At 34.2% G+C, this 23,409-nt stretch overlaps 1 protein-coding gene across 5 annotated transcripts in view; it reads left to right on the top strand.

The window, feature by feature from the left end:
* The window catches only part of EXOC6 (exocyst complex component 6), a 205,165-nt gene that overhangs the window by 153,296 nt on the left and 28,460 nt on the right, over positions 1–23,409 (top strand). For all 5 annotated transcript variants that reach the window (XM_063101916.1, XM_063101918.1, XM_063101919.1 and 2 more), the window contains 2 exons: positions 7,237–7,378; positions 22,239–22,312. In XM_063101916.1, the coding sequence (XP_062957986.1) occupies positions 7,237–7,378; positions 22,239–22,312 (216 nt within the window). The remainder of the gene's footprint in view (positions 1–7,236; positions 7,379–22,238; positions 22,313–23,409) is intronic.

Consider the following 23,409-nt stretch of genomic DNA (forward strand, 5'->3'; position numbering starts at 1 on the left):
ATAGTTATAAAAAACTTATGCAGGGTACTATAATACAAAAAATAAACAGATTAGACTTCGCAGAGTAAAGTCCTACCAAAGGAGCATGTTGAGACTCATATTACATATAGGGGAGGTGTTCAGAAGGTGGACGACAACCTTTTAATGACTTCCTTTCTTTCATTCAGGAGACTTTAGACATCATAGGAGAGCTGTCATGTTGTTTTAGATCTTTCTGTCTATTATGGAAATCAGTGTGGTAGATGGTAGCATTGAGAGTAAAAGCCTCTTTGTCCATTCTTCAGAAGCAAGAGAAGAGCAGTTGGCAAAGACCTACTGTAGATGTCTGGAAGGACTGATTCTTTACTTTCAGAGTATTGACTGTCATGTACAAGGTTGTTTCTAGAAAAAAATGGTAAATGGTATACCTTGATCACTCCCTCCCACTTTTTATGGGTTTTGTTTTGTTTTAATATGTATCCTCCGTTCTCTTGATACGTTATCCTTACTCTTAAAATCCCATCCCAGGTATTTCCTCAACTGGAAGTGACTCTAATAGCCCACCATCCAGGGCTTAACCTAGTGAAATTACCTGTTCAGAAAGCCTTTGTCAATCAGGATGAGTATATACCAGAACTTTGAGTATTCCCAATTTGAGAATACTGCTATGCCATATGATTTCTTTCAGAAAAGGCTTTAAAATGTATTTGAAAACTGTAGACTTTAATGAGAGTTAACGTCATCCATGTCAACTAACAGAAGAAAGCAGAGCCACTTTGAGTTGGGGAGGTTGGGACTTTGCACTCAGTCCTTGAGTGATTCCCCCCCCCATCATAACCCACTCCACAGAACACATTATTCAAACGTGAGCCCCAGCAAATAAAGCCCTACTTGTATTGGACTCTGAGTGTCATCCTCAAAAGTTGAAACCTAAATATAAAACCTTGAATGACAGAAGCCTACTCTCTGCTGTATTTTTGTATATGGCTATGTTTATAATATACCAGCCACCCTGTATGTATTAATGAGAGAGAGCCAGTTGGCTTGGGTGACATTTGCCCAATTTACTAATGATCATATAAACCACCTCTGTTGTCTAAACTGTTAGTGATTCTGGCAACTTCTTTGGAGATTTTAAGTTATTCTGGGAATGTGAAATAGTAAATTATATTTATATATATTGCCCTGGTGCTCAGAGCTGGATGCTTACATAAGGAAATAAGGACATAAGGAAATAAGGACAGCTGTGCTGTCATAGAGCTGCTGCTTTAATAATGGTTCCTGGTATGCTTCAGTTTTTCAGTCTTCAATTCCATGACTTGGCCATACTACTCAGAGTCAACACAGGGAAAATTACAGCTCATCTTTAACTTCTCTTGCTTTTCTTACTTTTACCAAGTAAGAAGAGTTATAGGGCCTTAGTATTTTATCACTTCTCTATTTGAATACATGCCTAGCTTCTGAATTTGTTGTTATCAAGCAGATTTAAGAGTTAGGAATAATCCCAGTCAGCTCACATACAGCACAAACTAGCTTCCTCTTCCTGCTACTCTGGGCACAAGTGCATGCTATTGCTACCATTTTATCCCTGCTAAATTTCCAATATAATCAGTAGCTTGGAAGTGGAGGCATTTCTTCAAAACCTTGACCTCTGTTGACTTTTACTGCTCTTCTTGTCCTTGCATTCTCTTTTTGCCTATTAAAATTAGGTGAGTTTGATGTTATCATGGGACTGCTCTCAAAGCAGCAATGATACTTGCCGAGTGCTAAAAATCTGGATACTACATGCCATCTAAGGTCATGTTCAAAAGATTGCTTAAAAAAAAAAAAAAAAAAAGACTGCCAAAGTTTGATGAGGCGTATGATTGGGATAAGGGAGTTTTGAGGCAAATAAAAATGTGCCTTATATTAATACTGGTAGTCCTGAAGTTTTCCCTGTTTGGGAAATTTTTTTTTTTCAACTTTAAGATAATCATGTTCTGTTTATTGTGTGTGTGTGTCCCAAGAGCAAACATTTATGTTACTGTCTCATTTTCTTATGATTGGGCATTGTTGGAAGGAGAAAAGCCTGAGAGTGGAGAATGGAAATAAATTCATAGTTGACTACGGGTATTATGGCTAAGTAATGTGGTAACCAGTTCTGTCAGGGCTAGAGGTAATTAGATGGGGACACAAAGAGAATAAGAGGAATATAGAAGTATAAAAGAGCTATTGTAGGGTATGGTAGTGGTTTTAGAGTTGAGTATATTTTGATAAACCTATGAATTTTTTTGGCATAATCTCAAAAATCTGTCTCCAAGGTAGTATTGAAATTATTACTAAAACTCTAAAGAAATTCATCTTGATATTTAAACATTTATGATTTATCCATTCTATATTATTAGGAATCTGAGACATTTCAGTGTTATATAAAGTATTTGGCCAGAAAATTGGTTAAAATAGATCTTACTAGGTAGAGTAATCCTTGTGCATTTGTGAAATCATGGGGAAATTTTCATATTCTATACTAATGTTTTAGGTAATTTTTTTTCTTATTTAATAACATTCTTTACATATGAGCGAGATGTTTCAGATAGTAAGGCTCTAGATTAGTGGTTATTGTATAAAATAAAAGGAAGAATAGTAGATTTCTTGAATTAAAATGTCTAGTTTTCAACGAGGCATCTTTTTTATATTTTAGTTAAGTACTTTTTATTTCTGATTTTAGTGTTTACTTTACATTTGATGAAAGCCCTCATTCTTTTAGTCTGTATTTTAAAAGGCTGTAGGTTGTGGCTCTTTAGGAGACTGACCAATTCATCAAAAACTTCACTTCCTCTCTTGTCTCTGAAAAGACTTATTTCAGTCTTATAACTGAAATTTATGTAGCAAACTGAGAAGCAGTAAGTTTGTATAAAATAGCAATATTTTACTGCTTTACTTTAAATAACTTTAAAAAGCCATATAGAATCAGAATTAATAAGGTCACTTACCAGTGTTAGGTTTAATATTAAAATTGACCATTATTTTATTTGTCTCCCATTTTTTTTCTGACAAGGGTTGTATAACCTTTGAAAATAAAACCTTTTATCAATTTAAAGAATAATACAATGCACAATATATTTGAGTCTGTATATTTCTTTTTACTTAAGTAAAAAAGTAGTTTATTGTGCAAAGTTGATCTTTTGTGGGGATATAAATAAAGGAAAATGGACTCTCCTGGGATCATTAAGGAAGAGTATACCAATATGGAAAGAATGGTTGTGATTTCAAGGGCACATTTTTATGTTAAATGTACTGGAGATAATGAAAGCAGCATTGAAAAATGCTTTCAAATAATTACTATTGAAATCAAACCTTCTTTTTTTTTTTTATGAGATCTTTGAAATAAGAGAATAGTGGGACAGAAATGAAAACTTCAAATGAAAATTTAAATGTGCCAAATTAGTTTTTAAGTATTCTACATTTTTTCCACTATTATATTAGAGTAGATCTATGAAAACATTACTTTGAAACCAGAACAGTTTTGAAGCATAATCTAGTAAAATGTGTTGTATTATTGTTACTGTGTTATTTTATGACATTTCAAAGGAAACAGAATATTTTTAGCCTAATCTATAATAGTAAATTATTTGGGAAATTTGGCTTGACATGCAAACAGATGTGTTTTCTTGATTCCTTTTTAGACTAGGGGTGGTGGTTTGTGGTTTATTGTTCCTGTGATTGGCATTAAAAGCCTTATTTCACAGCTTGCAGTGAGGGACTATTGGGTAAAGAGTGGCTGTGTTCCACAAACTAAATTCAAAAAGTGTCAATCAAGGTCTGACATAGGTTACTTAGAGAATGAGTTTTCTTACTGATTTCACCAAATGTCACCTCATGCTGTCTTTGATTGGCACAGCCTGGCAGGGAGGATGGATGAATCTGTCACCGGCTGGTTAATTGTGTTGCTGGTCTCAGTCTGACATCAGGTCTTTGACTCTAAGTGGCTCAATACAAAACAAATTAGCAGATTGTAGTCATATTTCTCATTCTATATGCTTTGACTTTGTTGAATGCAGTCCATAAATCATATTGACTGACACACAAGTAAATGATGAAAGCTGCTTTTGAGACATGAATCTAGAAAGCAGCGCTGTGAAGGTGCCATGGAAGGATGCATATGGTTGACCCTCTGGGAATTTCCTAGGAGCCAAATGTCTCTTTACCACAATTGTTCTTAGAAGAAAAGCTTTGGGGTAATGCAAAAAGGATCTAATATGTCAGCAGATTCTCTTTTACAAGTTCCTTTGAAATATAAGAAGTTTGTCTAAAGGCTTTCTCTCTTTGCAAGTTGTAAAGCAAAATGTTAGAGTAGGGTAAAAAAGTAGTTACTTTAAAAGTTTAGCAGGTGTTTTTACTTATTTGTTGAACTTCGTGTTAAAGAGAAAGAAAATGTTAGTAATAGTTGCAATTAATTTTTCAGATGAGGGCAGGAGAAATTTTTAGGTGCTTGTAATTTATTAAATGTGCTATATTTTCTCAGTCATTTCACTTAATTATTTTGGCTTTGTTATGTTAAAAACCAGAGTATCTCTAATGAAGAGGGATAGTTTTTATTTTTTTTTTTATTTTTTTTTATTTTATTTTATTTTTTTTTTCCGGTGACCGGCGCTCAGCCAGGGAGTGCACCGATCATCCTTATATAGGATCTGAACCCGCGGCGGCGGGAGCGTCGCCGCGCTGCTAGCGCAGCACGCTACCGAGTGCGCCACCGGCTCAGCCCGAGGGATAGTTTTTAAAGATAATTATAAAAGTACTTAGATTATTTTTATTCTAGAAAATAATATATTATTAAGGAGCATTAACAATAATAACAATAATAGTGTTCAGAAAGGGGCATTTGATTATACCAAAGTGTGACAAGGGCTATAGGGATCAGAAATAAATTGCCAAACATTTTTTTGGATGTGCAAATTTTTGTAACTTTGATATTTTTCTATTTAAAATAAGCAGTACATGAAGTTTGAGAATATTTGTACACATTTTATAGTTAGAAAGTAGACATTTAAAATACTATGTGTAAAAAACTTAATCTTACCTTTGATATTATTAACTTAAATTTTGAGCTATAAAAAGGAAGAATTTATTTCACTTGAAGATTTATAAAGTATTTTATAAATATTTTAAACTTTTATCTTTGAGAACAATAAGCCTGTTTTTAATATGCCTGATCAAAAGAAATTTAATATTAGAATTTTGTTATTACATGTGTTATTTAAATAAAGAGCTAAATTGTTGTGTGTGTGTTTTCATTACGTGTTTCCACCAGGTTTGTGGAATAACCTGTATTTGTACTCTTACCATTGTTTTCAGGTCCAGTACTATTACTTTGTAATCATTTGTAGCATCTGAACCCATGTTAAATTTTAAAGGTTTCCTTAAAACAATACCACTTAAATTGTGCAGTATGTTTACTTTGAAATGAATTTTGTAGTGATTTTTTGGCAATTTCTTAATCTTTTGCCGTTAGTACGTGACAGTGGCAACATAAATAGGACATGGAGCTGATTTGATGGAGGAGTACATTAAACTAAAATGCACTGGTTGTTCCACAAGGTCAAAATGACACTTCCATTAAGTATTCTCAAGCCTATTACATTATAATTAAATGACATGTCATTGATTTATCCTTTTTCTGCTTCCCCATCCCATTCTTATTGATATTCTGTGGGCAATGGAGCTGCATGTCTCCCAGACTAATTCCTCCTGGGTTTGGGGGATATTGAAGCATGCTGGGTTTTGCATTGTTTGTTACATTCCTTTTTGGCACTTCATCAGTATCTGTCAGATATATTGTTTGCATCAGCTTTTATCTCAAAGGTTTTTGATTGAGAAATTGACATTCCATTTCAGATATGCAGTTTTTCACTGTGCATAGTGTCTAAATGCTAAGAACTCATTCATAAAAGTTGTTTGTTTCTAGTCTGACTTTTAATGAGTAATTTAAAGAACAAATGTTCTAATAAATGACTCGAAATATATTTATGTTATCACTTTTCTAACAAATCAACTCTATGTAAATGTTTTTGTACCAATATATTGTAGCACTTATGTTTGGAAGAATTTTTAAATGATTTTTTAGCTTTATTGACCTTTCTGATAAGTAGGAAAAACCACAATTATCACATATCACTGGATAAATATTTGTTATTGCAAATGAGGCAAAACATGGCATGTCTTCCAAAAGTCATTATTTCTAACTATATTCATAGATTTTGAATCCTATCATGGGAATCAGTCCGTTAGCAAATCACATAATTATTGGTTGAGGTTGTCATCCAAGGAGCAGGATGGCTGGAAAACTTTATCTATAAGCATCTTTATAATATTCTATTTTAAACTTAGAGTTGAAATGCAGAACTTGTTTCAGGAAAAATTTATACCCAAAGTGATGTAGTATTGTGATTTAGCTGTGTAATCTAGAAGCTAAGCATTTAAAATAGTCATTTTTAAGAAAACAATTCAATTAAGTCTACCAGTGAAAGTTCATGTGGAGTCTGTAGTAGCTTATTATAGTAGAAAATATTTTATGATGATGTGTATCGTAATGAAAGAAAACAACAAGTATTTGTATTTTACTTAAATACACATTTCAAAATTACCAGATGATTTTAAAACTTAATTTTGAAAACTAAATGCAGATCTGTAGATGATTTTGAAGTCAGTATTGGTAGGCAAGCCTTTTTTTCCCCCCACCAATAATTAATGCTATGCTAGGCTGACATTCTGATTAGAAGTAAAGAGTTATGATTCAAAATATATTTTGAATTTAAGGTGCGGTTTAAATAGTGATAATAATAAATCACTCTTCCTTTATTATGATGTTCCTAAATATATAAAGGAGAACTTTATATGGATAAAATGTTCTGTCAATCTGACAGTTATTTTATATCACAAATGTCATATTTTAATGTGTATTCTAAAAAATACTTGACATTTCAAGAGATCTGAAATAAGAATAGTTTTTAACTTGTAAGTATTTTAATTATTTTGTACAATTAGAGCTTTAATGATACTTACATCCTGAGAAAGATGAGCGAACTAAGAATATTAATTTTAATTCCTATGGTATAAAGGCATGGCCACTCAGAATACAGATACAGAAAGGCTAGTAATCACTATTGTACCAAACAAAAGCAGCAAAAAGAATGCCAGGTATATATTTTTTCTGATACTTTATGATATATTTCTATGTTTGTTTATTTGTTTTTTGGTTTGGTTGTTTGTTTTAAACAGGGGAAAGTTGCCCAGACAGCTTGCATGTCAGCCTGCCAGCATCTGTCAACATCCTTAATGCAGATGCTACTGGACAGTGAGTTAAAACAAATAAGCATGGGAGCTGTTCAGCAATTTAACTTAGATGTCATACAATGTGAATGTAAGTACCATATGGGTTAAATCTCATGCATGTCTAGGAATCTATATTTAAATTATATGAAAAAAAATTGTATATGGTAGGATGGTTTGGAAAGGAGGGAAGAAGTCTAATTCAGGTAAACTTTCAGCAGCCTAAGGAATAGGGCTAACTTTCTTCCAGGAAGAGAAAAATATCGCAGCTTCACAGTTAGGGCCTTTATAGAGAGGCAATCCAGGTTGAGATAACTAAAAAGGTGATTCATTTCTCCCACTATCCCTTCCTCTGGTAATTCTTGCCTTCTTGCCAAGACTTTCCTAATGTTTGTTGTAAATCTAACTTTGTCATTCTTAATTTCTTTGTAAGTAACTTTTTATATATTTGCTAGGAGGATACTCTTAGGATCTGCATTTCCAATGAAGCTTCTGAATTTTTGTTTCTCTTTCCTAAAGATTTCCCCAGCCTTTTCTTTTGCCATTGTTTTTCACTCTGTTTTGTTTAGGTAACAAGGTTAGCAGATTCCATAATCTAGTGTTGTCATTAGTTGATCTGCCTCAAGACTGGATATGCTGTTTGGTTATTAACCCTGTTATATGTACTTCTGGATATGGGTTTTAGTAACTCTTAAATTATAGCTCTTTAAGTATGAGATATAGGTGTACATGAGCAATTTTCAAGCAGTGCTTTCAAATGAATGGTACACTTATTAAAAATGAAAATTCCTGGTTGACAATTCAGCCAGGCACCACTGTTGATAAATTGAAAATCAGTGGGGCATAAGAAGGATTATAAAATATGTCTGAGGAAGAATTTGCAATAATACATTCTTTGTGAATGACATTAAAAAATTAGATGTCAGCTGCTACCAACTAGTTGAAGCAGGAGTGACTTTTTTTTCCAACGAGTATATTTGTGTGCTCATTGTGTATATGGCATTCTGCTAGGAAAAACATAATTAATATTAAAGAAAATAGTTACATAGCCTCTTTGAAGAAGGCCAATTGTCTAATACACACAAAATAAATTCAAGGTTTTAAAAAACCTATCAATTTCCTCTAAAAAACCAGAAAATGCTTATTTAGAAGGCAAAAGAATAGTAGTTCTTTTTTTTTTTTTCTTTTTCTTTTAGGAAAGAGGATTCATTTTTTTTTTTTTTCCTAGAAGGCATTTCTAATTTTCTCTCATAAAAGAAAACATTTATTATATTTCTTTTCAAAATAAAACTGTTATTTATAAAATATTTATTTTGTATTTACAAAAATATTTATCCCCAAAACCACTTTTTAAAACAAGTTTTAAGCTCAAAGTAATTGTTATTCCCATTCTACAAATACATAGTTTGAAACTGTTTTCTTTAAGTTCTTTAAAAGTTGCCTGAGGAGATCATTCTAGTATGACATTTCTTATATAAGTATCTTACATAAATGTTGCTTGATGCATTTTGTATTACAGTAGTTTCCCCCTCATCCATGGTTCTACTTTCCTTGGTTTCAGTTACCCATGGTACTGTACAGTGAGATATTTTGAGAGAGAGATCAGACAGACAGACTACATTCACATAACTTTTATTACAGTATATTATGATTATTCTATTATTCGTTATTGTTGTTAATCTCTTACCATATCTAATTTATAAATTAAACTTTATCAAAATTTGTATATATAGGAAAAAAACATAGTATATATAGGGTTCAAGGTTTCAGGCACCACTGGGTGGTTTTGGAACATATCCCCCATGGATAAGGGGGGACTCCTGTATTACATCTTTAGTGTGGCTTCAAAATAATTAGGTGGTTGAATTCTTTGTTGACATTTGGTTGTGTCTTCTAAATTAGATTTATTGCTCAAAAATGGAAATTACTGTTTGATTAGACATCTTCACCTGTCTAAATCTTCCCTCCATTCTCCTCTCTCATGAAGGGCTAGCCTTAGAGAAAGACATATTTACCCCAAAATCTTTGCCTCACTATTCTACCATATGACAGTTTTCGCTTTCATTTTACTGAAGGCTTCTTGTAAAATGCTGATATTTTCTTAAAGGACTAATCTCTTGGGAAAGACTAAGAAAGGTCCTGAGTATGAGGTATAGCTCAGTTAAGGAAGTCTGGGTCAAGTGCAATAGGGGTAAAACTCTAGCCTGATGGGGGCTAAGGTTCTGGCACTGTATGAGGTTACTTCAGAAAGTTCATGGAAAAATAGAATTAAAAGATAATATAAATCTTTCCATGAACTTTTTGAGGTACTCTCGTGGATATGGAAAGAGAAAGACCTATACTCAAAGACAAACCAGAGTAGACAGCTTGGCTTCCTTTAAGATTTGCCTGTGGTTGGCTGTGCTCCTTAATACTAACTATGTGTTATCTTAATCATTACTTCTTAATACAATATCATGCATTTAGTACTCACTGAACAAATATAAATTAACTGATTATATTTTAATGCTTTTTTTTACTCCATCTGGTGTTAAATGTTCTCTTTTCCAGAAGGCATCTTTTTACTTTAAGTAGTGTAGTATAGATAATGAAGAAGACTTCCATATTCTTTCTGTTGCAAAAGAGCTAGCAACCCCCAACCCACAAATTTCCGGTGATTGATACATAAATCATTTAAAAATGAAGCTTAGCTTCCTCTAATGAATATGTTGAGAATTTAAAAACTTAGTTTTCATCCTGTGTTAAGTAAGTTTTGTTTGTTTGTTTTTTTAACCTGGAAGGAAATCTTTTTTTAAATACAAAGTTTCTTTTCAGTATTAATGCAGAATGTATACTTTCTACATATTGGGACAGGGAAAGGAGAAGAAAGGACAGGAAGAAGAATTTGGCTAGGCAGAAGGAAGGTTGGAATGCATGGTAAACTTGTGGAGAAAAGTGGTCTTGACACTATGGGAATCAACTGGGATATGGAAGAGAAGATAGGCAGGTAGTTCAGATGAAGAATCCTAGAAGCTAAAAGATCATTGAGTTTCACCACCTAACTGGTAATAACAGATGTGCTTACACACTCCTCCACCTCGAAATCCTCTCTAAAATAATCCTGCCAAATAGTTGTCTGCCATTCCTTGAACATCCAATTTGGGGGATTAGCTACTTCTCATAAAATGGGTTTACCGATAATACAACACTCTGTCAATCTCTTACATTTAGCTGAAGATACTTTCTCTCTAAACTTCTCTTAATGGACCTAGTTCTCCCCTAGAGCTAGGGTCACCACTAGTCTATTAGAAAAGGAAAAAGCCCTCCAGAGCTATCCCATTTATATAAATTAGAGAAAGTTTACCCTTTTTCCAATTGGACTTGACCCCTACCAAGATACATAGCTTGTCAAGCGACATGTGAGCTGGATTTCAGCTCTGCTTCTCCCCCCTCTTTTCCTTAGCTGGGCACTCATGTATAGTAAGCAGCTTCACAGCTATATGTGGCAGTTCTGCTTAGGGTCATAGAGAAAAAACCAAATCCTCATCTACAAGCCAATCATATGAATACTGCTTTTATATTCCTGTGAATCTTCTGAAGGCTAGATATCAACAGTTCCTTTTACTGTTCTTATGTGATATGATTTTAGATCTGGAAGATCTTTGAATAAATTGGTCTGACTATCTTCTGTTTAATATCTGATACCCACAGTTAACTAGAGAAATACGCAGGTGTAGGGAAACCGGTATGATATGTAGTTGGGCTATCAAATACATAGTTTCATACTCTATTAATAAAGCCCAAATTGTTCTGCAGCCAGAGTATACTTTCAAATCATTGAAGCTACATTGTTCTAAAACCTATATATCTTTCCCTTCTTTTATGATTGCTAATCTCTGTTTTTCTTATCCTATACTTGTATGATTGGTTTTTGTTTTAAGCTTATAAGATTATCCTTAATAAATTTTAAGGTTTGTTTCGTAACTAGCCTATTTAGATCTGTTTATGTCAAGTTAATGTCATCTATAGATCTGTTACCATGGTTTCTACATATTTAACAAGGTCATTAGCAAAATGTTGAATAAAACCTGTTATCAATATCCTGAGATGTAGTACATTAGTGTCCTGAGATACATAGTACATCATCAAAACATGGTCCCCAGATGAGCAGCAAGAGCATCCACCTGGGAACTTGTTAGAAATGTAAATTCTTGGGCCTCACCTACTGAATTGGGAATTCTTGGGGTGGGGCCCAGCATTTTGTTTGAATAGGCCCTCCAGGGGATTCTGATGCAGGATAAAGTTTGAGAACCACCGCATTATATAAATCTTCCCTTCATATTGACTTAGCTCCGTTATTCAGAATTTTATGGGGAAATTAAAATTTTTTAGCCAGTTACTAATCCCCAATTGAATTTAACTCATAGTTTCGTGTTCTGCTCAAAGTTATGAGCAACTTTATCAGATGCATTGCTAGCGTATAGAACTAACAGCAGCCATTGATACTACTATGCTTCATTATACACCCATATTGACTCATAGTAATTAGTTTCTCCTAGTAATTTTTTTCTTTTTTTGTGGCTGGCTGGTACAGGGAACCAAACCCTTGACCCTGGTGTTACAGTGTTAACAATGCTGTGCTCTAACCAACTGAGCTAACTGGCCAGCCTGTAATTTTTTTTTTTCATGTTAGGTCAGCTGATTCAAGACTCTCAGAAGCTAGTACTTAATTGTCTGTGGTTGGTTCTCGAGGTTAACATGAAATCTCCTAGTCTGTAATGTTCTAGCAAGAGATTCAGAGTCCAAGGAAGTCAGGTAGAAGGGATTGAGAACTCAGACTGGAGACCATGAACTACCAAAGATCCTGGGCAACTCAGGAAAGGTGCTTAAGTCAAAGGATTTAAGCAATAGGAGGTGAATTTCAGTAACAAGCATGAAATATAAGCACCAAGAATGGCCTTTATTCTGAGTTAATTTTCCTTTTATTTGGTTTAATCAGAAAGCAAAATGTCTATTTTCCCATCTTTGTTATTTGTGAAAACACTATACATATATCTCCTAGACCTCAAAATGTCAATCCACAGGTAGAAACAAATAGCACATCTAGATGAAGTAGGGGAGATGAAAAGTTGGAAATAATTTAAGTTGCTGACAAATTATTATATACCAGCATTCAGCCATTTGCTTTTAGTTTTTGTTTTATATTTCTGACAGTGAAGAAGTAGCACTGATCCATCTACGTGATCACTTGTTTTTTTAAACAGTGGGTTGGTGTTCTTTTCTCTGGTGTTCCTTGTAACCAGTGGCATGCATACCTGTGAGGTAAATTACCTCGACCTAAAATTTCAGTCTGTAAATATGAAGCAGAATTTTTTTCATGTTAAGTCAGCTGATTTATAGGAAGATTTATTTATTCATATGTTTAATAAGAACCTATTATATGTTGTATACTGGGAAATCAAATATGAATCAGGATTAAAGATTTCATAGTCTGGGTGGGGAGAAGACAGCTAAATAACTATAATAGAATTTAACAAATTCTTTATAGAATATACTATGTAGAGAGGGAGCATTTAATTCTACGTGCCATGGAATTGAGAAGATTGACTACAATAGAAGTGAAATTTGAGCTGGGTCTTAAAGGATGAGTAAAATTTTATACAAGGAGGGAAAGGCATTCTGAGTAGTGGGAATGGCACAGGCAAAATCTTTATGATGAGAGAATACTTAGGAAATCTTAAAGCAGTCTTGTGTGGTTAGACCACAAGATGCATGATGAAATTATTGAAAGATATGGTTGAGAAAAGTTAGACTCCTGACTTCTTTGACATTATTTGAAAAGCAGTAGAGCTCCACTGAAGCTCTTTTTTTTTGGACAGCTGACCCATACAGGGAACCGAACCCTTGACCTTGGTGTTGTAAGGCCATGCTCAAACTAACTGAGCTAACCAGCCAGCCCTACTGAAGCTTTTTAATCATGACATGATGAAATCTGTGTCATAGAAAGTTAATCCTACTGTCATATGGAAATTGAACTGGAATGAGGGAGAGGCTGAAAGCAGGAACACCTATTAGAAGACGGAACTTTTTCATGTGAAAGATAAAAAGAGCTTGATCTTTGACAGTGGGAACAAAGAGAAGGGGGTGGATTCCATACATGTTGGAGGACAGAATACATTAAAGAGCAAATGAGTAAAGGTACAATTTGACCTGATTGAGATGGTTAGAATCAGAGACAGTGGGAGAGACCTAGGGAATGCATCCAGTGGTTGTGGGGTGGGGTGTGAAGAGGGAGGAAGGGGAAGTGGGAAGAGAGAAGAGAATAGATTTACCCTCCAGGATACACAGTTCAATTAAATTCAACATAGAAGATTTGAAATTGCAGGCACCCTGTTGAGTGCTATGCTAATAATAAAAGATCAAAAATATTTATTTGTTGAATAAATAAATCAACAAATCAGGAATTCTCTCTAATCTGTATTTGTTTCTTTTAGTGTTCTACCTTTGTCAAAAAGTTAAGGCCAACTGATACTACTATACTTCAACTCAAGACCATTTAACCCCTTGATGTAAACATAACTGATTGTTATTCCTTTTACAAAAATTCTTCACATATTTGAAGGCTGTTTAAATGACGCTTTATCTGTTTTGAACTAACAGTCATGTTTTCTTTAATGTTTCCTTGTGGAATTATTTTCACTCCCCTCTTTTTCATTTTTCCTGGGGTCTTTTTCTGTTTTTCTACTTTTTTAACCCATACTAGGACAAACTTTAAATAATGTCTGCGATTAGGAAGGTAGAATCATATGAACTTATATGGAACTTTTTTTTAAGTGCTTTCAGATCAGTCTTAAGGGGATCTGAACATATGTCAGGAAATTGAGACCTTGGTTCCAGTCCTGGCTTTGCCTCTAACTTGGGCAAGTGGATTTGGACAAACCATCAAGAGGCCTCTATTTCTCCCATAAGATATGGAATTTGGAACTGGTAATTTCTTTTTTTTTTTTTTTTTTCGTCGTTTTTTCGTGACCGGCACTCAGCCAGTGAGTGCACCGGTCAGTCCTATATAGGATCCGAACCCGCGGCGGGAGGGTCGCCGCGCTCCCAGCGCAACACTCTACCGAGTGCGCCACGGGCTCGGCCCTGGAACTGGTAATTTCTAAGATACATGCTGGTTCTAAGATTCAGATGTAGTAAAATGTTAAGACAATGAAGAGTGTGGGGCTTTGGAGTCATATATTACTTAATTCCTTCATATCTACTATGTGTTTGATATTTATGGGATACCATGGTAAACAAAACAGAAAAGGTTCTTACTGTCTTGGGTTTAAGCCCAGTGAGAGGCAATTATTAAATAACTTCACTAATGAATTTGATTATAAATTGTTGAATTCTATAATATGGTATTTTGAGAAAGCATAAGAGGCATACCTAATTTAGATACAAAGTTGTATAGACTGAGAATACTAGGTAGGATCTATGCATGAATGTAGAGGATACTTTTGGTTAACTTGACCATAACCATAATACTAGTATAACTATATGTTTGGAGAAAATCAGGAAGATGTCTAGGAATGCATACTTGGGAATTGCAAATGTAGCCCTCTCTGAGAGCTGCATTGAACCTTTGATCCTATTGTAGATTTTAAGTTCAAGAGAAATTTTTTCTTAGTTGGAGGGGCATATACCAAGCTTGGAATGGGGCTGATGTTATAAATCTGTGTGTGTACTTTGTTTTATATTTATTAAATATCTGTTATATACTGGGTCCCAGTAGAGATACCTTATGGATATAACTGTATAGAAGAAAAGATCAATATGTCCTCTTAACAAGTTCTTACAAAGGTGTCTCAGGAATCTTTCACATCACTAGCAGAAGACAGAATATTTCTATTGCATCAAGCAATTAGAAAGACACTGTTCCGTATTTGAAGCATCTGGAATAGGTCAAGAATGTATTTTTATATGTATTCTACGTAAATTTTTAAATTAGGTGATCAGGTTCTAAGAGTTTAACATCTTAAATCCATAAGTATTAAAAAAAGCACAAGAAAAGCTCCAAATTAAAGAGTCCTGGCACCTGTTTCAGTGGTGAGTTACTGAGGAATAAGTAAATCTCTAGGTGTGAAGACCATGGTCTTTCTTCATTTTAGATAAAGGCTTAACCCACCTCAAAAAAAACAAAACAAAACTAAAACCAAAACCTATTTATAGATTTTTTTGTGGCCATGACCTCAGGGCCTCTAATTTCAGCCTTGAAAAAGGCCCATGCCTCAAAATAAAAGGATTAAGGGAAAACATGTGGATGGTATGAGAAGAATAATTTAGTGTCTTAGTTTTAAAAGTAAGCTGGATGCTGTTATACTTTTCAGATACCTAAATTTGTTCCTGATTTTAATGGCACCTAAGCTATCTGATTGAGTGTACTTTGCCCATGTTTAATTCTAAGAAAGGGAAAGGACTAGACACTACTTTATATAAAAATGGGGTGGTGAATGTAGAGGGGGCAGTTGGTCCTAGAGGCTTGCATCCCACTGCTGCCAATCACATGTAACAGAAAATAAGTCTAAGAGCCAAGAGTCTTAATTCTAACACTCCTGATTGTCAGGCGTGAGTTCTTCACCACCAGAAAAACCACTAGATGGTGCTCTTAGTCATCCTTTCTAATGACACATCTGGTCCACATAGGATACTTTGCCTAGCCAGAATCTGAGTTCTACTAGCTACTTTAATCTTCAGACCTAGCAAGAAATAGAATTATAAGAAATCTCTTCAGTATTTAGACAATTGGTATTCATATTCAGACATTTATAAATTGCTACATAATTATTCCATTGTATGTACATGCCATGTCATCTACAAGCAAGGTCTTGAGCCTTTAGCCTAGCCTCCTCACACCCTCCCTTTCAATCTTTGTCAAGCTTTTGGTCTATTGACTCTTATGACTCCGTAGACACTCTTTCTTTCTTCTTCTTTTTTTTTTTGACAGTTTTTTTATTGAAAGAAAATTGATTATATGTATTTGTGTAGTACAGAATTGAATATCAGTACATGTATAGAATATGTGGTGATCAAATCAGGATAATTGGTGTACTCATGTTTACAAAACATAATCAATCTTTGTGACCCTTAACTAATTTCTCACGAACCCCCTTTCCCCTTCCCCTTTCCCATCTGTAATAACCACAGTTCTGTTCTCTCTCTTTTTTTTCCTAAAAGTTCAATGTATTATTGTGATTGTTTGTTCCTTCCTTCCTCCCTTCATTCCTCCCTCCCTTCCTGCCTTCTCCCACTTATAAGTAAGGACATGCGGTATTTCTCTTTCTGTACCTGGCTTATTTCACTTAATATAATTTTCTTTAAGTTCATCCACGTTGCTGCAAATGGCAGAATTTCATTCTTCTTTATGGCAGAGTAGTATTCCATTGTGTACATATACCGCATTTTCCTTATCCTGTCATCTGTCGATGGACATTCAGGTTGATTCCAGCTCTTGGCTATTCTAAACAGAGCTACAATAAACACGGGAGTACAGGTGTCCCTTCAACATGATGATTTCCATTCCTTTGGGTATATTCCCATCAGTGGGACTGCTGTGTCATATGGCAGTGCTATCTGTAGTTGCAGACACTCTTTCTTACCCTTCTCCTTGCCCCTCAACAATTCTACATACCCTGCGTGGGTGTTTTCTATATCTACGTTGTACATAATCCACATTCTCTTCCTTACAGTAAAAATAACTGTCTATCTAGGACAAGGTTTTTCAAGGACTTATTCCCTCTGCAGTTAATTTCAGGGTAGGTTTTATGTTTGCATGTCAGGATAAATACTTATGGCCTGATTTCTGGGCATCCCCCCACTACCCACCAACCAAACCCTGTATGTTTTGTATATAGATCCTGAGGGCAGGAAGGGCCTGTTTTCCAACTTTAAAAAAAAGTTGTTAGGTATACAAATAATTCAATAACTTATATTTTTGCCTACAGACATTACCTATTCTCCTAAAACTTCAGATTGCCAATTTGGAAGACACTTTATTGTTATGATCATGTTTATATAGCATACATTATTCTTTGTTCTCATATTCATCTAAATTGATTTAGACTGATCTTCTTCCCAGTTAGGGTGATATAGCAGAGTTTTACTCTGTTGTTATTATAGACTTTCCCAACAAGATCAGACACTTCCCTCTCTAATCTTTTTTTTTAAGAGTATTTTAAAACTTGGAATCATTTATTATTATTAATTCTACATTATAGCAGAAAATAAGAGGAAATTAGTATCATGAAGTTATTTTGTTTTTAAAAAGGAAATGGTCAAATTGGAGGCATTAAGAAAAAGAACAAAGATTTAGAATAGCATTCTTTAAAAAATAAAAAAAATTTTAAAAAACCTTTAAAATGCCTGGAAACTATTTTAAAATATCTTCTTGGAAGACCACAATCAATATGTGTTTTTATTTATTTATTTATTTTTACTTACATTCTTTTATTGAGCGTGGATGAAGAAATATTTGACAAGATTTACTATTTGCTTGTTAAAGTACCTTTAAAGTTTGATGAAAGATGTTTAATTTTCTTTACTCTCATAAGTAAATATTCTGAAGAAAATCTTTAAATTTTTAAAAAAAATTCCCTGAAAGGCATGGCTAAATGACAAAGACAAAGATATCATAACAGGGAAGTAGGTATTTAAAAAAAAAAACAACAAACATTGAAAGATGACTCAAGGGAAGAGAACAAGGAAACCCCAAAATATAACAAATAATATACAAAATGAGCATCTGGATGAGCCAAGAAGTAATTTGAAGACAGTAGTTCAAGAGATTCCAATAGTCACCAATTCTTTAAAAATTTCAAAAGACCGAAATCTACCTCAAGAATTATTGGGACTGTTAGACAATATTAGCAGAAAAGAATTATTTGTATTACTATTTATTCATTCATTCAACACATGTTTACTGAATATCTATATGACAGTCATGGGTATGTAAAGGTAAATCTCTATTTCCCAGGAGCTTCTTACTTAGTGGAAGAACTCACTATTTAGTTTTTGTTGAAAAAGTCTTAGGAGAGTTCTCACCCACCCTCAATTATTTTGATGTAAGTACTCTAAGTATGCATAGAATGTTCTAGATTTGCAGTGTTCAGTAGCCACATATGGCTATTAAATTTAAATTAGTTACAATAAAATAAAGCTAAAAAATCTGTTCAGCACAGATATACAATATTTCCATTATTACAGAAAGTTCTACTGGGCAATGTCATTCTAATCAACAAGTTAGATAATACGTCAATTAGGACTGGATGGCATCCTCTTAGAATTTATTGTTTGTTCAGTTTTCCCTCATTCATTTAAGAAACTGTCATCAAATATGCATTACATGTCAGGCATTGTGCTAGGTGATAGGGATGTAGAAATGAAAGTACATTTTCTACCCTCAAGGAGTTCATGGTTTGGTGGGAAGACCCAGACAGGTGAACAATTATAAGGCAGCAAAATGAGTGCCATAATTGGGCTATGCACAGGAATTGCAATGAGGCACAGAGGTGCAACCTAACCCAGCCTGCAGGGGCAATGGAAGTCTTCCCACAGAAGATAATAGAATTGAAGGAAAAGTAAGAGGTATCCAGATGGAAAAGAAGAGGAAGGATGCTCCAGGCAGAAGTAGTGAAGGCACCACGGAAAGAGATTGTGGTATATGTAAGGAAGTACAGGTAGTTTGGTATGGAAAGAGTTTAAGGTGTCCCCAGGGATATGGTAAGAGATGGGAGATAAGTAAAGGACATATTCATAAGACCTTAGTCTTGTTATGGTGAAGGTGATAGGGAACCATTGAAGGATGTTAAACTAGGAAGAGGCACAAGTCACATTTACATCTTCCATAAATCATACTGGGAGAAGTGGATGGAAACGTGGCACCCAAGAAGCAGGGAGACCAGATAGGAGTGTGTTTTAGTAATCCAAGCAGGAAAGGATGATTGCTTGAACTATGGTAGAGACAGATACAGACTCAAGAGATACTTTGGAAAGTAGAAACAACAGGATTGACTGCATTTGAATTTTGACAAAGTAAGGGGAAAAATATGAAGCTGTTGACCAAATTGAATAGATATAATTACAGTTTTCCTCTGTGCCAGATGATTATCAGATGGCTAAATTGCCTTCTATCTCTAAAAATATATTTGAGAAAAAGCCCTGAGGGATCTAAACTAGTGAGTTTCACTTCCATATTGTTTAGGTTCTTGTGAGAAATGGTATAAAAGATGAGAGGCTGAGTACTTAATCAGATTCTGGGTCAATGGGTTGAAAGCCAGGAGACCTGAATTAGCTATGTGATCCTGGGCTTTTAATTTTTCTACTCTGTAAAATGAAGGACTGGGTGACTTTTAAACTGAGCCCTCAGGGGACTATTGGAGGTATTTCAAAGGGCGTGTCTCTTTTCATTGCAAGATTTTATGATCTATCATCTGAATGCCCCATTTACTAAAATAAGTTATTGTGATGCTCAAAGAAGATGGTGTATGAGAAAGTAAACTATAAAGTGCTATATAAAGTTATGGTACTGTATAATTTTGACACTAAGCTCTTTAGTATACTGCCAAGCCAATTGGAGCTTAAATTAAACAGGAACTGAGGGAGAAGAAAAATGACAGATTATTTTCAATGAGAAAAATTCTGGGAGATTAGGTAGATAATAATGGCAAGAATAATTGACTGAGCTGATTTTTATGCCTGATAGGTATAGTGAGACTCCCTTCATTATAAGAAGTCTTTATTTACAAGGGTGTATGTATGTATATGTGGTGGTGGTGGAAGCTAAGCTAACATTTACAGCCTTGGAGACCACTAAGGGTTCATGGTAAACTGTAACTTAGAGATAGTAGCATGAGACTGTGGCTAAAAATGCCAACAAAGTGGTGGGTGGTCTTAAGAAAGGTATTTTTAAAATTAGAAAACACTTTCTCTTAATGGGCTATTACAATTTTGATTATCATTTTTCAGTTAAGATCTGATCATACTAGAGAAAAGAAACTAAGTACGAGAGAAAGGCAACATATGGGACATGGTAGGGATGATGGAGATGCCACGGTATGAAAAAGTATGCCACTTTTCATTGTAGGAAGAGACAGTGATGTGAGTAAATTATACTGTGTACTGAAAAGTGTGGCTAGATTTGCTCACTAAATCATGGTTTTTTGAAATAGGGGTTCTGAGAAAGGTGAGTTTAGTCATGTATCTAATGTATCTAATCACTATAACTGCTTAGTACCTAGCAGAGAACCTAGAAGTAAGTGGAGGTAAATGGTGTACCCTCTGAGTAACAAAAGGTACAAGTACCAAAGGTATATATAAAACCCATTAACCTTACTTGTGGGACAGGCCGTTGCTTAGGCTGTATTTGCTTACTTTAGACACAGTTCTAGTGATTGATTAGCTGAGTTCTAGCTTAAGAGGATTGAAGATAACATATTAATAAGAGAGATGAGGGAGAGAACAGGGAGTAAAAATTTATGTTAAAACTGCAAGAGAGAAAAATTACAAAAGCTAGACACAAGAACTCAGCACAGTATTCTGAGCTTTTTGCAGTAACAGGAAACAGTTCTTAATACCATAGCAGCCCCTGGGAATTTTATTGTGTTATATAGGACAAAAAATATTCTTAATAGTGATCCAGAGAATCAGGAGAAATTGAAATAGTATTTAGTATACTCAAAAAGTAGAAGGCAAGGGAAGTATTATGATACATTGTTGAATTCCATAAAAAATGCTTAAGATTAAAATATTATTTGATGCTAAAGCAAAAGTTATCATTATCTTAAAAACAACAGCATCAAGAAAAATTTACTTTGAACGTCTCATTCCCCACAGATGCCAGATAAATTAAGCTATGCTAGGTTTTCTTATATTTATTGTTTTTAATTATTGTTTTTTGAGCCTTTCTAAACTATATTTCTTACAGAATAATCTAAACTTAAGAATTATTTTTGTTGAGGAGGGAGGGTAGGAGGAGGGCAGGGAAAAAAATAAAGAATGGTTTTTGTTATTCCAAGGACTATGTTGGCTGAAAATGTAAATGGCTTCTAAAATACTGGCTCAGATAAATTCACAAATGGAAAAATCTGTAATATTCTCTAAGAAAATTAGGATATTAATGGGGAGGGAGAACGATTACAGGCATTCTTATAGAGCAGCTTGCATGTAAAATGTTAGGGTCTTTTCTATGAGTCAAAAGTCTTCTGTCTTTAAAATAAATGATATTGGGATTGTCCTCAACGTAACTAAACAAGCTGTGTTAGTGGTATTAAGTTTTTTAAAGCACAAAAAATTACTGAAAAAAATATTTTGAAATGTTTCTTTAATCTTAAGATATCTTTTAGTCTTTAAAGAGGTAGGATTCCTTTATGAAAACATGTATTAAAAAGCATGAACGGACATCCCTGCGTCATTCTGATTTTGCTACTTAGAACGTTTTACCTATTGTCTGCATGTAAAGCTGACTTCTTACGTTGGTGTCTGCCTTTTATTGCTGTTAGCTAGAGGTAGGATTTTTTTATAGAGCATATTCTTTAACAAAGCAGATATTTTGAAATATGTTGACAGCCATGGAATTGGTATGGTTTCAAAATGCTTCTATAATTGTGCACCTAAGGCTAAAGGAGTCAAAACTTTACTTGATTGAAGTATATTACTATTCTTGAACTTTATGTAGGATAACCCTTCTGAATTTATTGTGATTAAGGATTACAGTAATTAAATGGCAGATTAGAAGTTTTAAATTATTAAAATATTTGTGGTAATAGGTGTGGAGAACATGAGTCTCAGTAGTGGAAATTGACAGTTATAAATAGTCTTCATTTGAAATGGTTACATGTAAATATTATAAAGCATTTGTAATGAGTAGAAATTAATTTAGTGGTTAAACTCATATATATTTTGCAATCTTGTTTTTATTCTTTTTTTTTAAATAGTGTTTGCCAGCTCTGAGCCTGTGCCAGGATTCCAGGGGGATACCCTGCAGCTAGCATTTATTGACCTCAGACAAGTAAGATATAATAATGTACTTCTCATTTGTTGCCTTCTACTTCTTGCCTTTTTTTTTTTTTGCAGTGCTGCAGAAGTGCTTGTTTGCCTTGAAACAACCTATCTTTAGAAAAATGCTTCCTCGATAACTATATATTTGATACTTTTCTCTGAACCTATTTCTACTGAGTGTCTCAACTTTATGGAGCATTCTCATCAGTGAATAATTTAGTCATTACCTGCTAAGCAAATGACTAAATAATAACTTTGTACTTTGGTTTCATGACACTTGAAGTTTAAGTTATTTCTTAATATATGCTTGTATCTTAAAACTGGTGGTATTAACATTGTCAGAACCCAAGTTAAATGTAAATTATTAGAGCCTAGAAAGTAAACCCTTGCCTAAAATTTTGTCAGTGGTAAAGAATGCTATTTTTAAAATTTTCTGTATGCCTTCAGAAAGAAGTATAAAACTAGTTTTAAAAAGGTAATTGGACATTTACGTAATTGTTTTCTGGTCACAATACTCTAAGTCTCGTAACAAATGTGATGCTTTTTTAATCTATTCATTTTACTATTCTTTGGCATCTCTACTCTATAGTCATTTACTTTATTTTCTTTCCTTTTTCTGTCTCCCTATATATTTTTTTTACTCCTTTCTTTCTTTTTTCCCATTCTCCTTTTTCTTTTTGTTTCTAAATCATAGAATTAATGAGCAAAATAAAGCTGGGGAGTCACAAGGGTGTGGAGGAGGGGAGGATCCAAGTTAGAGGATTCAGGAGTGCTAGAATTGACAGTAGGAGTGACTGCTGTCCTTGGCAAGAAGAACCACATAGAGATTGAATTAAAACAAAGCCACTATGATATCAGTCCATTAATGGTGCCCATTTCGTTTGGGGGATGGAAATGACTGGAGACGAGGCCCCACTGTTGATATGAGCAGACATTAGCACCGTGATGTTTGGAGCAGGACCAGTTTGAGCGGTTAAGGAACTCTAATTTTGGTAAATGTTTGAGAATAGAGTTATTTTTGCTCTAATTCCAAACCAGTGTTCATAAGTATTTATCAACTACTATATACTCATTATTTGGAGAGAAGATATGTGGTTGCAATGGACA

This window comes from Cynocephalus volans, chromosome 7, assembly GCF_027409185.1.
Source record: "Cynocephalus volans isolate mCynVol1 chromosome 7, mCynVol1.pri, whole genome shotgun sequence".
NCBI classification, from domain to species: Eukaryota; Metazoa; Chordata; class Mammalia; order Dermoptera; family Cynocephalidae; genus Cynocephalus; species Cynocephalus volans.